This window comes from Canis lupus, chromosome 35 (assembly GCF_003254725.2).
Source record: "Canis lupus dingo isolate Sandy chromosome 35, ASM325472v2, whole genome shotgun sequence".
NCBI classification, from domain to species: domain Eukaryota; kingdom Metazoa; phylum Chordata; class Mammalia; order Carnivora; family Canidae; genus Canis; species Canis lupus.
Window position 1 is genome coordinate 25,631,202 of NC_064277.1, and position 14,956 is coordinate 25,646,157.

Genomic DNA, 14,956 nt, shown 5'->3' on the forward strand with positions numbered 1-14,956 from the left:
GGACAGATCTGATTCTACTTGAGCTGTTGAGGGTTACTGATAATGTTCTCTAGGTGGGAATAACCCAGAGCGGAGCTTATGGATTGCTTGATTTGGCATTAAATTAATTGACATAATAGAAGGCTTGAATCAAGTTTTCTGGTTAGAAAAATGAGGCCGAATCATTCAGCTCCAAAGAGAAGGGGCACTTGCTCCCACCAGACGTGTATAAGGGTGGTACTTAAGATGTGGAGCCCTCCCATAGGAATTTCCGGTCTCCTAAAGTGACTGATTGGCTTGTCCAGGGATGCACACCTAAGGACTGGTCATCCAGTGCTCTGAGCACCATCAGTGGTCTTAGACTTTGCTAGGAGAAACCAAAGACACAGAAGAGAAGTGACACATGCGGCACCCTCTCCGTCCACATTTAATATCCCTGGATCTTTTCCCAGCCTTCATCTACAAATACAACTGAAACTAAAAGGACCAGGGAACCATGTTTCAAAACCCCTGGAAAACCCACCACCAACCAGAGAACTCCAACAGGAATATATGTGTATGAACAATGCATGTTAGCTTCTACTTGCAAGTAGTTACTAATGAGAAAATATAAGGACAACCCAAGCCACATGGCCCAACTGGAGCTCTTTTGACGTGCCTGAATGTTTCTTGTGTGTACCATTAGTGAAAGCCCGTTGTAAAACTAAGCCATCACAAACCCGGAAGCCATTTGGTTGTCAGTAAAGCCCCCAACTTTTGGGTGGAACCAACACTCACACTCTGGACTTCATCTGATTTTTTTTTTTTAAAGATTTTATTCATCAGAGAGAGAGAGAGAGAGAGAGAGAGAGAGAGAGAGAGAGAGAGGCAGAGACACAGGCAGAGGGAGAAGCAGGCTCCATGCTGGGAGCCCGATGTGGGACTCGATCCCAGGTCTCCAGTATTACGCCCTGGACCGAAGGCAGGCACTAAACTGCTGAGCCACCCAAGGATCCCACTTCATCTGAATTGTTTGCTGCTGTAGTTTTTGGTATCTTTGGACCAAAAAGGCCATTTTTAACTGGAAAATAATAGATTCAGAAATTATGTTATCTTACGATTAGTTTTTTAAAAAGGGGGGACTATTTGGAAATTGAGTCTTTAATGTTTTCTACACAAATATTAGTGAACCTGTCAGAGTAGGCAGTTAGGGAGGGGCTTGAACGGGATGCCCAGAGGCCAGCAAGGAGGCTGTGGCCAGCCATGGGGAAGGTCCAGGCCTTCCTGGCAACACTCCACAAGGAGCTAGACACACACCAGACAGCCCCAGATGGCAGTGCCATGACAGGAACCCCTGGTAAAATAAGGAAAAAGCACAAAATTTTGCTACTAAGAAATTCCCATCTCAAACAATGAATATCCCATCCCCTTAAGAGCTATTAATAAAAGGTAGAGGGATCCCTGGGTGGCGCAGCGGTTTAGCGCCTGCCTTTGGCCCAGGGCGCGATCCTGGAGACCCGGGATCGAATCCCACGTCAGGCTCCCGGTGCATGGAGCCTGCTTCTCCCTCTGCCTATGTCTCTGCCTCTCTCTCTGTGTGTGACTATCATGATTAAAAAAAAAAAAAAAAAAAAGGGGGGGTAGAAAGCCAAACCCCAGGAATGCAGCACTCTCTCTTGAATCTGCCCTGCTCTCACATCTCAAGTGTACTTTGGCTTTAATAAACTTTCCTGTTTGGGTGCCTGGGTAGTTAAGTGTGTGCCCTCAGCTAGGGTCCTAATCTCAGGGTCTTGTGATCAAGCCCTGTCATGTGGGCTCCCTGCTTGGGAGCCCGCTTCTCTCTCTCCCCACGTGCACAAATAAAACCTTAAAAAAAAACAACCCTCCTTGTGTCACTACTCATCCACTGTGCTGCATCTGTGCTTGAATTCTTTGTTGTGATGAGACCCAGAGCCTTTGGTGACATCCTTGGGATGGCTGGGTTGCGACCCCAGGGCCCAATGTCTCCCTAGTCCACTGGGCACCATTTGGACCAGGTCATTGAAACAGGATCTGAAATAAACGAAACATTCCCAAATTCCCCCTTCAATTTTCCCCTTGCAGCAGGCTTGCCCTTTCAGGCCTTTCTCCTCTCTCCCCCCACACACCCATTGGAAGGCCTCTCCTTTTCTCCTTTACCCCCTGGCCTCTTGTGGCTGCTCTCCCCTGTAAGCTTTCCTTTGCTGTTGTGAGTAGTTGAGAAGGGAAGGGGCTGTCTGAGAACTGGAGAAGGAGACCCAGAGGAACCAAACAAGTTCAGGGTGGCATATGGTAGCACCACAGGTAAGGACATCTCAGTGGAGACCTGGCTCTTGTGTCCTGACTGCCCAGAAAGCCCATGAGACGGCCAAGGGTGAGGACCGGCAGGTCTACAGCATGCTCACAAGCACTGAACAGCTGCTCTGCCCTCTCTCTTAGGGTGTGTATGGAGGAAGGATGAGGAGCAGCCTCCTCTAGGCAAACACCGCCGGGTGAAGATCAGGCTGCATTTGCCTGTGGGGAGCCCAGTTCAGGGATTACACACTGCTGTCCAAGGAGGCTACAGGGGAAAGAGGCATGGGAAGGAGAGCAGATCTGCTTGGCGCCCTTCGCTTATCTGAAGGACCACACCAGTATTCAGGGCTTGTGGTGGCACTGAGTGTGCTCTGGGAACCAGCAGTAGCAGCAGCAGCAGCAGCAGCAGCACGGGAAGCTTGCTGAAAATGCTGATTCTAGCCTCCAGTCTGAATTTTTTAGTCTGTATTTTAAGAAGATCCCAGGTGATTTGTAGATACTCTAAAAATCGGTAAGCATTGTTACAGATAATCGGATTTTAACTAATTGTTCTATTCACAGATAAAACAGTCCAGGAATTTTAAAGAGTTTTTCTTTTGCTATGGTCCCCAAGCTCTAAGGAAAACCAAATATATATACACACATCCCTAGCTTTTTATAAACTCCAAAGACAAAGATTTAGTACAGCATATTTTAAGCTGAACTTTTATTTCCTCTCTTTGGAAGTTCAGCTTCTGATTTTGACCTTTGGGAAAAGTATAATGAGAATACCAGCAGAGGCATTTAATATCCTTAGTTCCAACATACTTACAACTCCACCTGCACTCATTAGACAATATTATTTCTTTTATAAATCCTAATGCACATTTTCTGAGAGCTGTCTTAAGTGTTTTAAAGTTTGCATTAATTTAATCCTGTGTGCCCTGTTGGAAGGGCACATTAATCACCCCTTATTACAGATGGGGAGACCATAGCATCAGGTCATTCGACTAAGTTACCCAAGGTCACAAGGCTCCCAACCAGATGGGCAGGATTGGAGCCCAGACATCTGGTGCCAGAGCTGGTGTGTTACTCTGACAGTAAGTGGCCTGGGCAAGCTGGTCTCCCCAGCTAAGAGCAGGCGGCCTGAGGGCTATGGGTCCTCTTTACAGAGCTTCGGTGATGCTGTCTGCTAAGGCACCCGACTAATCTCCAAAGGGCAGGGGCAGGGCAGTGATGCCGACAGGAAGAGTATAGTGTGTACACTTTCAAGCACCCCTTATTACTGATAACAAAATGGAGGCTTTAAATATGGTATCAACCTGCATGTAGGTATCAAAGGCATGCGGCCCTAAATGCCGTGACTGCAAGTGTCATGCAGCATAGTTGGTGAGCACGCTGCTCGTTCTGATGAAAGCACCAAGGAGATCATCTACCTCTTTCCTCAGACTATGGTGACGACTGCCTATGCGAATGGCAAGGATTCTTATTCCCAAAACCTTCAGTGTGTTTAAAATGTACTTTTACGGGGGTGGGGGGAACCTTCACATCTAAATATCCTTTTAGTCTGCCCATCTTTAAAAAGTATACACAAAGGGATGCCTGGGTGGCTCAGCCGCTAAGCATCTGCCTTCGGCTCAGGGCGTGATACTGAGTCCCGGGATTGAGTCCAACATCAGACTCCCTGCATGGTGCCTGCTTCTCCCTCTGCCTATGTCTCTGCCTCCCACCCCCGCCCCGTCTCTCATGAATAAAAAAAAAAAAAAAAAAAAAAAAAGTATACACAGATGCTAGTCTTTTTGAGTTGCTTGGCATTCAGTGTTACTCAAGAACAGCCCTCCATACCAACTTATTTCCAGGTAACTTTTGGTCTCTTTTTAGGGAAATGATCAGAAATGAACCAAGGGACAGAGAAGGAAGACGCTGCCAGGTAACCTGTGCCCACAGCCATTCACCCAGAAGACACCAGCACCCAGTCTGCAGACAAAGCTATGCATTCCAGAGCAGAATACACTTGGTAAAAACAAAATAACCCACTTGAAAATCTTACTATCCAAGATGGCCCGATTTAAGGGTCTGGGAGTTCGTGGAATGAGTCTAGTTTGGCAACAGTATGGATTCTAAAATGCCTCATAAGGTTGCAGTGGTGACTGAAGGCCTTCCCACACTCCTCACACTCGTACGGCCTCTCCCCGGTGTGGCTTCTCTGGTGCTTGATGAGGAGTGTTCGCCTGCTAAAGCGCTTCCCACACTGGCTACACGGATAGGGCTTCTCCCCTGTGTGGATGCGCAGGTGCTGGAAAAGCCCTGCATTCTGACTGAAGGCCTTCCCACACTCGTGACACCGGTAGCGTTTCTCCCCAGTGTGTATTCTCTGATGCTGAACGAGGTATGAGCTCAGGCGGAAGGCTTTCCCACATGCCTCACACTCATAGGGCTTCTCCCCCGTGTGGATTCTCCTGTGTCTAATGAGACCATTGCTGGCACTGAAGGCCTTCCCGCACTCCTTACACTGATAGGGCTTCTCTCCGGTGTGGCTCCGCTGGTGTTCCATCAGGCCTGATCTCTGGCTGAAGGCTTTCCCACACTCCTCACACTCATATGGCTTCTCCCCCGTGTGGGTTCTCTGGTGCTGAATGAGGACCGAACTCTGAGTAAAGCCTTTCCCACACTCACTGCACCTGTGTCGTCTCTCTCCAGTGGCCTGTCCCCTCCACTCTTCTACTCTGCTCTCCTGCTTACAAATTTCTCCGTACTTAGAATCTAGAGGAGCATCTCTTTGGAGTCTGCCATTTCCAAAATGTTCCATTTCTTTCAAGACTTCTTCCTTCAATCCTGATTCCTGGCTTTCCGGTACAGTTTCGCCACCTGGGATAATAAATGCACCAGATAATGTCATCCTTCTCCCTTTATAAAAGAGCACCAAGATGGGCACAGGAAGTCCCTATCAAAACACACATGTTCTCAGAATGCAAAACGGGCGGTGGGAAGTACAACAGGGATCAATGAGGATACTGAGACCAGAGCAGGGTGAGCAGCCCTGCTAACACGGCTGGAGGGTGAGGGGCCAGAAAGGTAAGCAGGCACTGATCTATCTGTTTTACCTGTATTAACTTACTAAATGTCCACACAACTCTAAGATTAAGGGACTGTGATTACGTCCATCCTACAGTCACATAAACTGAAGGACAGGGAAGTTTACCTGACCAGCCTGTTGTCAGAGCTACAGAGAAGTAGAAAGTTCTAACCCAGGCAAACTGACCCCAGAATCCACAGCCTTAACTATTATTCTCTGCAGAGCCACCAGAAACACCGAGTGGACCCCTCAAAATCCTTACCTTGTTCTCCAAATCTGTGGGGATCTAAAGATTCACCTTTGAACTGAGTCACCACAGACTGAAGCTGGATGGCTATCGATTCCTGCTTGGCCTTCAAACACACCACATCCTCTGAGAGCGTTCCAGAATGGCCATGTTCGTCATCTGGGGCCTGGAGGCAGGTAAGTATATTTGGGATCATGAGAAGGGACACAGGAACCCAGGCTAATACTCACTGAAAGACATCAAATGGAAGCATATGGAACATTCTGTCGAGGAATGGCACAGGGAGAGGCCCAGAGGTTGATTTCACATGCACAAGCAGATGGGGAGATCAAGGGGGCCTGGTGTGTTTGTGCTGGTTTACAATGTTTTTCCTAAGTTCTTGGATACTCCTTCCTTTAAAAGGTGGAGCCTAATTCCCCATCCTTGAGAGTGCACTGTACTTAGTGACTCATTGCCACAGAATAAAATACATGGCAGAAGTGATGCTACAAATTTCAGAGACCAAGTCATAGAAAGCACCCTCATTCTCCTTCTCTGTCTCTCTAGAAGCTGGCTGATGCCAGAGGATACTCAATGAGGCCTAGGCAGAAATCCACATAGCAAAGAACCAAGCCTCCTGCCAAAAGCCACTGAGGAACTGGTGCCCCTCCTAGCAATCATGGGAGGGAGCCATCCTGGAGGGGAATCCACCAGCCCCAGTCAAGCATTCAGATACTCTCCTGGGGCAGGCTCCTCACGGCACAGGGCTGAGACAGGTAATCACAAAGAAGCTCTGCACCCCAGAGCTACCCCTTGCCTCATTGTGTCTGGGTTCTGGGTAATGGGGATTAACAAGAGTTGCCCTGACTCACTGTGTATCCTCAGTTTCCCTCTCTACCTTGGGAGAGTGGAATGAGATCACCCCAGCCTTATAAGACTGGTAAAAAGGGAATCCATGTTAAAAAAAAAAATTTTTTTTTTTCACTGCAACCTCAGGAGAGATCCTCCTAAGTAATGTCCTAAATCCTGACTTATAGAAACCATGAGATAATATTTGGGTTTTTTAAGCCACTAAGGCTTGGGGCAGTTTGTTCAACAGCAGCTGAGAATTGGCTGCAGCCAGCCTGAGTCAGCAAACTTCACCCTTCATAGAACTCAGTGTTGGAGAGTCCACATTCCTCCTCTCACCTGGTTCTCAGGCTCACTAAGCTCCCTCTCCAGATCTTCAACCACAGCCACGGCCTGCTCCCCACTCTCGGGGTGCTGCTCCCGCACCCAGGCCTGGAGCTCCTCAGGCAGGATGATCAGGAACTGCTCCAGCACCAGCAGCTCCAGGATCTGCTCCTTGCTGTGGGTTTCCGGGCGCAGCCAGCGTCGGCACAGCTCCCGGAGCTGGGTGAGGGCCTCTCGGGGCCCAGGGGTCTCCTGGTAACAGAAGTGCCTAAAAAGTTGGCGGGAGACCTCCTGGCTAGAAAAGCTGTTCTCTCGAAGGTAGGTTTCCTGGTCCCAGATAGGGTCTTCCTCCACCTTCACAATAGTAAGTCCATCCTGTCCCTCTGTTGAAGCCATTCTGGGGTTAACTTGGAAGGTTCACTCCAGCCTGGGATGAAGGGGAGCCTCATTTAAGATTTCCTGAGATATTCTTTTTAAGAGGATACACCTGATGATGAAACATTATATATTCATGGAAATTAAAAAGTAGTGGAGGAAAAAGTGAAGTATAGGAACAATGAATATCATGCTATCATTTATGTTCATAAAAACGTATATAGGGTTTTACTAATATAGTCTAGAACCTGGAAAAAAGCATATGGCAGAATACATCACTTGTCTCAAGTCTTCACTCTTCCCCATAGCCACGTATTGCAGTGGCCTCCCACTGATTCTGTCCTCAAACATATGACCAGACTTGCCCAGTGGTACACCAGCAAATGTCACCCAAACAAAGGCTTGGGAAGTACTTGTGTGACTCAGCTAGCTGGCTTGCCCTTCCCCCCCACAACTGCAAGGAGGATCTGCTGGCTTCCCGATGAAAGAGGCCTGTGGGACCGGACCCGCCATCCCAATGGGACAGATGGACCCACCTGGTTCAGCTGACAGCCAGCCAACCCCCAGACATGTGCGTAAGCCAGGATGAGGTCTGTAGAACTGCTTGGCGGACCCACAGCTCACTGCAGGTACACAAGCCAGCCCTGCGTGGATCAGGTGAACCCACAGATTCATGTGCTAATTAAATGTTTACTGCCGCAGGCCATCAGAATTTCATATCTGTTTGTACACCACATTATTATAGCAAAGAAAACCTGATGCCCAGGGCTGGCTACTAGGGAGGGAACTAGGTTAAGTGCAAACAAGAGAAGGGAAATTTACTTTTCACAGAATACTCTCTGTACTTCTTCTGACTTTTGTATTATTTGAAATTCTTACTGCAAGAAAACAAACAAATAGTAGTAATTGGAAAGCCTGGTAGACAAATTACAGTAGCATCAGGTAAAGAACCGAACACGTAAAACTAGTGATAAAATCAAATGATGAGTGCTATCACAGAGGATTCAACTAGATAACTAGAAAGCAAAGAGTAGAAAAAAATAATTCTGACTGGGTATGGAGCACTGAAAGAATGTGGCTTAGGAGCAAGTGGGTTTGAATTAGGTCTGAAAGAACAAAAAGAAACTTGTCAGGCACGGACAGGGCACTGAGAGGGGGTTCAACATGACAGGCCAAGCAAACAACAGGACCTCAGCTATTTGCAGGCACACTGTGCAGGGGTCTTGGAGGCTGACTGCCAGGCCACAGAGAATGGGTAGAAGGTGTGCGAAGAGGTCAGGATGGAAAGATACACTGCAGTAGAAAGCAGCCTGAACTCTAGACTAAGATGTTTAGAGTTTAGTATATGGAAAACCAAGGGGCATTAAAGCTTTACTTCATTGTCAGATCTGTATTTTAAAGAAAAACGGAGTATGATTCAGGAAGGAAATGGTAAGAGTATTTGTAGGGCTGTAGCACTTAAGTTGGGAGGTGGAATGGTGGTTACAAAGGCAGTTTACTTTCATGGTAGAATTTGAGTTTTATAGATTACTTCAGTCTTGTGTTAACAGAATTCTTAATGTCTGAGACAATTTAGAAGTTTTTCAGATATGCTTTATTGTGGGAATATGTATTTATATTCCATTCATGCAAATGCCATGTGCCTACCAGATGCCTGGCGTGGTGTGAGGTACCGAGGCCATAGCAGTGAGAGGAAAAACACACGGTCCTTGTCTTCACGGCATTTACAGTGGGACAGACATTAGTGCAATATTTACATAAAATTGTGATGAGAATATGGTAAGTTAACAAAGATTGTGGAGCTTACCCTTTGCCAATGTCCATGGCCAACAACTGCACTGTTTTTACTCCTTACTGCAGGATTTAGGTGTCAGGATTTTTGAGTCTTCAGTACAGGAAGACTATAAGTCTGAGAATCCCTATGACTTGGCATTGGGTTTCATTATTATTAAAAATGTGGTTTCCCATGGGATTAGATTTACAGGCAAAAACTGGTCTGTGATTATGGGGTTGCACCTGAATGCTACTGAGACACCATGGAGCAGAACAAGCAGATTCCTCACATACCCAAGGCCTTGGGTGGGGCAGCCTCTCAATTTTCTGTGTTGCTCTCCCCACAGTGCCTGGGCTTAGGATTTACCTCCTGGTCTTGTGCCACCGTGAACCCTGTCTTTACCTGTATGCCTAATACAGTGCTAGTCCACTGCAAGTGCTCTATGGATGTTTTCTGGATGAGTAAATAAATTCTCCCTTTTCACTGCATCATGCTATAGCAAGGAAATGGAAAGGAAGAAGGACGGGGAAACAGAAACAGCCTCTTTCTATTCTCCCCAAGTCTCTGCCACACCCAGGATCTGTATGCATTATCCAGAGTTCCCAAGCAGCCCTCCCATCTGTCTACACTCCCAACTACATCCCAACCTGCTACAGATCCCAAACACCTCTTATGACAAAATGCCTAGAAGATTTACAAGTCTAGATTTGCCACAAAATTATGGATGACTTGTCAATGTTTTATTTACCTGATTTATTCACTTACGTGCCCGGATTCAATTATGCACAATTTGGCATTGTCTCATTTCCGAGGAAGAAGCAAGTACCTAATACACATCTGATGAACCAAATGGAATGAGTTCTTTAAAATCGTCTTTAGAGAAACAGTGCTGCCAAGTGAGTAATATTCAAATCATGTGGCCTCTCAAAAGTGGGAGTGACCAAAGCACTCCACTTTTAAGACTATTCTGATAATTATATAAGGTAATGCATATAAAAAGCTTAGCACAAAGCTTACCTGGCCCATAGCAACTGCTAAATAAAAATTACCTGGTATTATTAGCAAAGCAGTATTAATGAATTGAATATCCTCCTTTTTAGCTCGAATAAAATAAAACACTGAATTCATAGGCCAATATTTAGTAGATAGTTGAAAAACCTGGAAGAAATATTCGATAAAGGTCAGGACAAACTATGACCAGTGGTGACCTTCCTCTAGATCCCGCGAAGCTTATAACCCTGAACATCCCAATGGCAGCTCAAAAGCAACAAATCAAAGACTGGATTCAGATTTCCAGAGTAACACAGCATAGCCAGTTATGCTTAATTACCAACTGGCTCCAAACATTAAAAGATGATATATAAAAAGAAAGAAAAAGAAATGGCCAGCCACAAACACAAGATAAAAATCAGCCAGGGACAGCCTAGAATTCAACTCCCGGGGATTAAAGACTCAGAGTGGTGTGTGTCAGACTATAGGCATTCAGGCTAACTTTCTGATGCTGACAGCCTACAGCTTTATCAGAAGTTACAGGCCCAGGGGCCAACGGACAGGACCAGCCTCATTTGCAGTAATGAAGCCCAGAAGCTGGTGGCCCCATACTAGGTCTGCACACCCTAATAATTGCTGGGGACAGCAACACGAAAGCACTAGATATAAGACCCAAGAAGGGTCTTAGATGTAACCTACCATGCTCAGCATATAGCACTACATCTAAGTGAGAGAAATCTACAACAGTTTTCCACTCAAAAGAAATTCCAAAACATGTAAAACTCTAACCCTAAGAAAACCAATCAACAGTTAAAATAGTAATTCTCTTGGAATGAAATTTATTCTATAGTCCAAGAAATTTTTAAAGTGATTTTGAGGGGATTCCTGGGTGGCACAGCGGTTTGGCACCTGCCTTTGGCCCAGGGCACGATCCTGGAGACCCGGGATCGAATCCCACGTCGGGCTCCCGGTGCATGGAGCCTGTTTCTCCCTCTGCCTGTGTCTCTGCCTCTCTCTCTCTCTGTGTGACTATCATAAATAAATTTTTTTTAAAAAAGTGATTTTGAGAAATACAGTGAAACCAAAACAGGTAAAATGTAGTTATCAGGTAGATATAAAAAAGAATTAGAAACTTAAAAAAAAAAAAAACCAAAAAACCTTTAACACTGAAAATACATTAGAAGATAACAGAAAGAATACATTTGAAGAAAAAACAGTGATTTTTAACTGTTTAGTATTTGACAACACTAGACTTCACTCTGAATGCAGCAAGAGATGAAAATTACAGAGCAATTAATAAGAAAGGGGCTATGTTGAGAGAATATGACTTTAATATAGGAGGCTCAAGAGAGAAGAATGTGGCGAATGGCTGAGAAATAAATCACTGAGAATAAAACAAAATTTTCCAGAAATGAAGGCATGACTTCTCGGATCGAGAGTACACATGGAGACAGAATACAGTGAAACCACAGCCTACTGAGAACAAGAGACAGCCTTAAAAGCTGCCCTAGAAACAGAGCCAGATACCCCCTAAGGACACAGCAAACCACTCATGAGCAGAAGTGGAGGGAGTCCTGAATGCAATCGGGGTGGGAAAAAGGACTGTCAACACAGAATCTGCCCCCAGCCAAAGAGAAGTAAACAGTGGGAGCAAAGTAAAGTCATATGCTACCCAGAGACCCCCTCCTAAAAGTCAAGGATGCAGTTTAGCAAACAAAAGTGAACTCAGAGAGAAGGTGTAAAATAGAAGAAATAACAGAACCCTAAGAACCAACAAAATATGACAATAAGTTGAAATGATTATGGTAAAAAGTCTCTATTCAGTCATATGTAAAATGCTCTATGTTCAAGGTTGCTTACTGAAGCGCTGCTTTGTGACAGAAAAGACTGGGAACAACATGAATGGTGGCCAGTACAGGGCTGCTTAGACAGATTATAGTCATCAGTGTATTGGATTATGATGCAGTTTTAAAACTGAGAAAATAAATAAATAAATAAATAAATAAATAAATAAATAAATCTGAGAAAGTTCTTTATGTACAGATATGAAAGGACTGCCAAAATACAGTTAAGTGAAAAGAGCTAGGGGAAAAAGGAGTATGATTAACATGCTATTAGTTGTATATAAAAAAAAGAATACATTTGAATTCCCTGGTCTTTGGGGATGGAAAAAGAGTAATTGGGGCAGGGAAGATGTGCAATTTTCACATCCTTCTATCCAAAGGATAGATTTTGTCACATTTTTTTTTTTACATAAGAATGTTTTATGACACAAAAGAAGGATATGAAATTAAAATCTAATGTATAATGACAAGATGTGGTGGATGTGCAGCTCAGTAAAATGTTACAGTGTCTTAAGGTTCTTGTCAGGAGAATAGAAATACTGAAGAATTATGCACTTAATGTAAAAAATTCTTAAAGTAAATACACCTCTCATAATTTAAAGGTAAATCGCAAGCATATGGAACAAATGGAATGCTTACATATGAATGCTGATAGTTCAGTATATGCAAACACTTTGGAAAATTCTTTAGAATTACCTACTAAAGGGGATCCCTGGGTGGCGCAGCGGTTTGGCGCCTGCCTTTGGCCCAGGGCGCGATCCTGGAGACCCCGGATCGAATCCCACATCAGGCTCCCAGTGCATGGAGCCTGCTTCTCCCTCTGCCTGTGTCTCTGCCTCTCTCTCTCTCTCTGTGACTATCATAAATAAATTAAAAAAAAAAAAAAAAAGAATTACCTACTAAAGCTTTAGAATGAAAAAAAAAAAAAAAGTACCCTCCTTCTAGGAAAAGACTGCTTGGTCTGTACCCATTGTGTCAAGTCACCCAGATCTAGTTTATTCAATCACTCAACAATTCACTTCAGAGAACATGTTTCTGCAAGTCAATCAATTCATGACAATCCATAGCTTTTGAAAATCAGCCCATTCAGAATAACTCACTCCAATAAATACATCTGAGTGCCAACTAATGGACAATAGTCTGTTCCATGAAATCGTGCTTCCACAGATGGTATCAGTCCACCTAACCCCAGCAATATTGAACTGCATGCTTCACAAGATCAGCAATCTCCTCTGCACCCAGTCAGCATACGTCTTCAGCTCTGTATCTCAGATACTGAGGAACAGTGCTGTCATTCTTTAACAGGTGGCACACAGGTGTACACTACGACTGAGTAATTCCACTCCTGGATACAGTTCCTATAGAAATGAGAGTTTACTCCACTAAAAGCTAAATACATGTTCAGAGCAGCTTTATTCATAATAGTTCCAAACTAGAAACAACCCCAAAATCCATCAACTGCAAAATGAATATATTATTGTAGTAGGCAGAATTCAAAGATGGACTCATGATCTCTGTCTTCTAGTATTTCTCTTCTCATTGTTGGTTTATATGGCAAAAGGTATAATTAAGATGAAAGTTTTAGAGCAGGCAGTAAGGCTCTAACAGGATGCCTGGAGGGCCCTGTTGGGAAGGTCAGAGACTTGTCCTGGCAGCACTCCAAAACAAAGCCACAAGAAGCCAATCAAAGCAGCACAAAACCCTACTTCCAAGAAATCCCTGCCCCAAATAGTGAATATTCCATTCCCTTACTGACAACTGTCAATAAAAGAAACCCAAATAAATAGCAGTGGCCAGCAATGCATTGGCACTCACTTGCTCACTCACTGGAACTCACCTGCGCTCACATCTTGAGGATGTATCATTACTGTGCTGTGTCTGTCCTTGAATTCTTCATATGACAAAACCAAGAACCTTTCGGATGGGCTAGGTCAAAGCCTCAGGGCCTGGGGTCTCCTAAATTCACCCAGCAACATAATTAAGGTTACTAATTAGTTGATCTTATGATGGGGAGACACCAGCTGATCTCTGGGTAGGGCTAAACTAGGTACTTGAGCTCTTTAAAAGTAGAGTAGTCCCTGGCTGGTAGCAGATGTCAAACGAAGCTCTGAGGAGGATTTGAGGCTCATTTCCTGGCTTGTCAGTGGAGGGAAGTCAGTGTAAAGAAATGCCGGCAACCTCTAGAAGCTGAGGTCAGTCTCCTGCTGGCAGCCAGCAAGCAGGGGGGACCTCAGTTCTACCAGGAACTTCAGTCCTACAACCACAAGAAACTGAATTTTGACAACTGTTTAAGACTCTAGTATTTTTTAAATATACTGCATAAATTTGGGGCTGTTTATATTACGCCAAGGTTTCCCATTTGATTTCTTCTGATATCCTGATTCCTGTTTGTGTTCTAGATAGATGTTATTGCCATTTATTCACTCATTTTACTCAACAATTGTTTCCCAAGCACCTACAACATTCCAGGCCACTTTGTGAGGCGCTAGAGATACAACTGTGAAAAACACAGAATCTCTGTTTTGCTGGAGCTTACGTTCCAAGAGGAAAACCAAGAGTAACATTAACAACGACAAAAGTGGGTAAGGAGCTAAGCAAATGAAGTAAGAACTAGGCGATATAAGTACTGTAAGGAAAACCAATGTGACACCGAGTTATCAAATAAATGGAAGGCCTAGAAGATAGGGTGGTGGGAGGTGATAAACATCTAAGAGGAGCCCTTAAGAGAGAAAAGGAGCCATGCAAAGAGCAGAAGCCAGGGACAGGAAGAGCAGTTGATACTGTTCAAAGGCCAACCGCCCCCGCGCACGGCGGCTCTCAGACACCCCCAGTGGGGGTCCCTCCCACGGGACTCCCACTCGGCCCCGACTTCAGAAGGCGTCCCGGGCCCCTACGCCAAGGCGCGGACCTTCCATTTCCCGGAGTAAGGGGCCCAGGGCCGAAACTCACCTTCGGACCAGGGAAACTTCAGGGCCGCCGCGGGCAGCGGATCCCCAACAGCTGAGCAGCCACGGAGGCCGGAAGTGCGTCAGCAGCCTGAGCCCAGTCGCCTTCCGGGAGTTTTCCGGTCCTCTCTAGGACCTCAGAGGTCCCTGCGTCTCGGTGGCCACCTCCCCGCCCAGCTCCGGCTCCGCTGCAGGACGCCCAGCCCTCGGGGTCAGGCGGCCTCGGGAATGCAGCAGTTCATCTAATTCTAGTGCTTGCCCCCCGGGGCTTCCTTGGTGTGGACAGCGCTAGAGGAGAGAGTG

General features: G+C 45.4%; 1 protein-coding gene across 2 annotated transcripts; it reads right to left on the reverse strand.

Moving 5' to 3' along the window:
• Positions 1 to 2,960: 2,960 nt before the first annotated feature.
• Positions 2,961 to 14,754, reverse strand: ZSCAN31 (zinc finger and SCAN domain containing 31). Of its 2 annotated transcripts, none has more exons than XM_025470817.3 (4): positions 14,658 to 14,754; positions 6,741 to 7,212; positions 5,589 to 5,739; positions 2,961 to 5,118 (listed from the first exon to the last, which is right to left on the reverse strand). In XM_025470817.3, the coding sequence occupies exons 2-4, from the start codon at positions 7,119 to 7,121 to the stop codon at positions 4,319 to 4,321; spliced, it is 1,332 nt and encodes a 443-aa protein (XP_025326602.1). In that variant the 5' UTR covers positions 7,122 to 7,212; positions 14,658 to 14,754; the 3' UTR covers positions 2,961 to 4,318. The 2 variants fall into 2 exon arrangements, with proteins under 2 accessions (XP_025326602.1, XP_025326603.1); XM_025470818.3 differs by having other exon boundaries at positions 6,741 to 7,152; positions 14,658 to 14,750.
• Between the last annotated feature and the right edge of the window lie 202 nt (positions 14,755 to 14,956).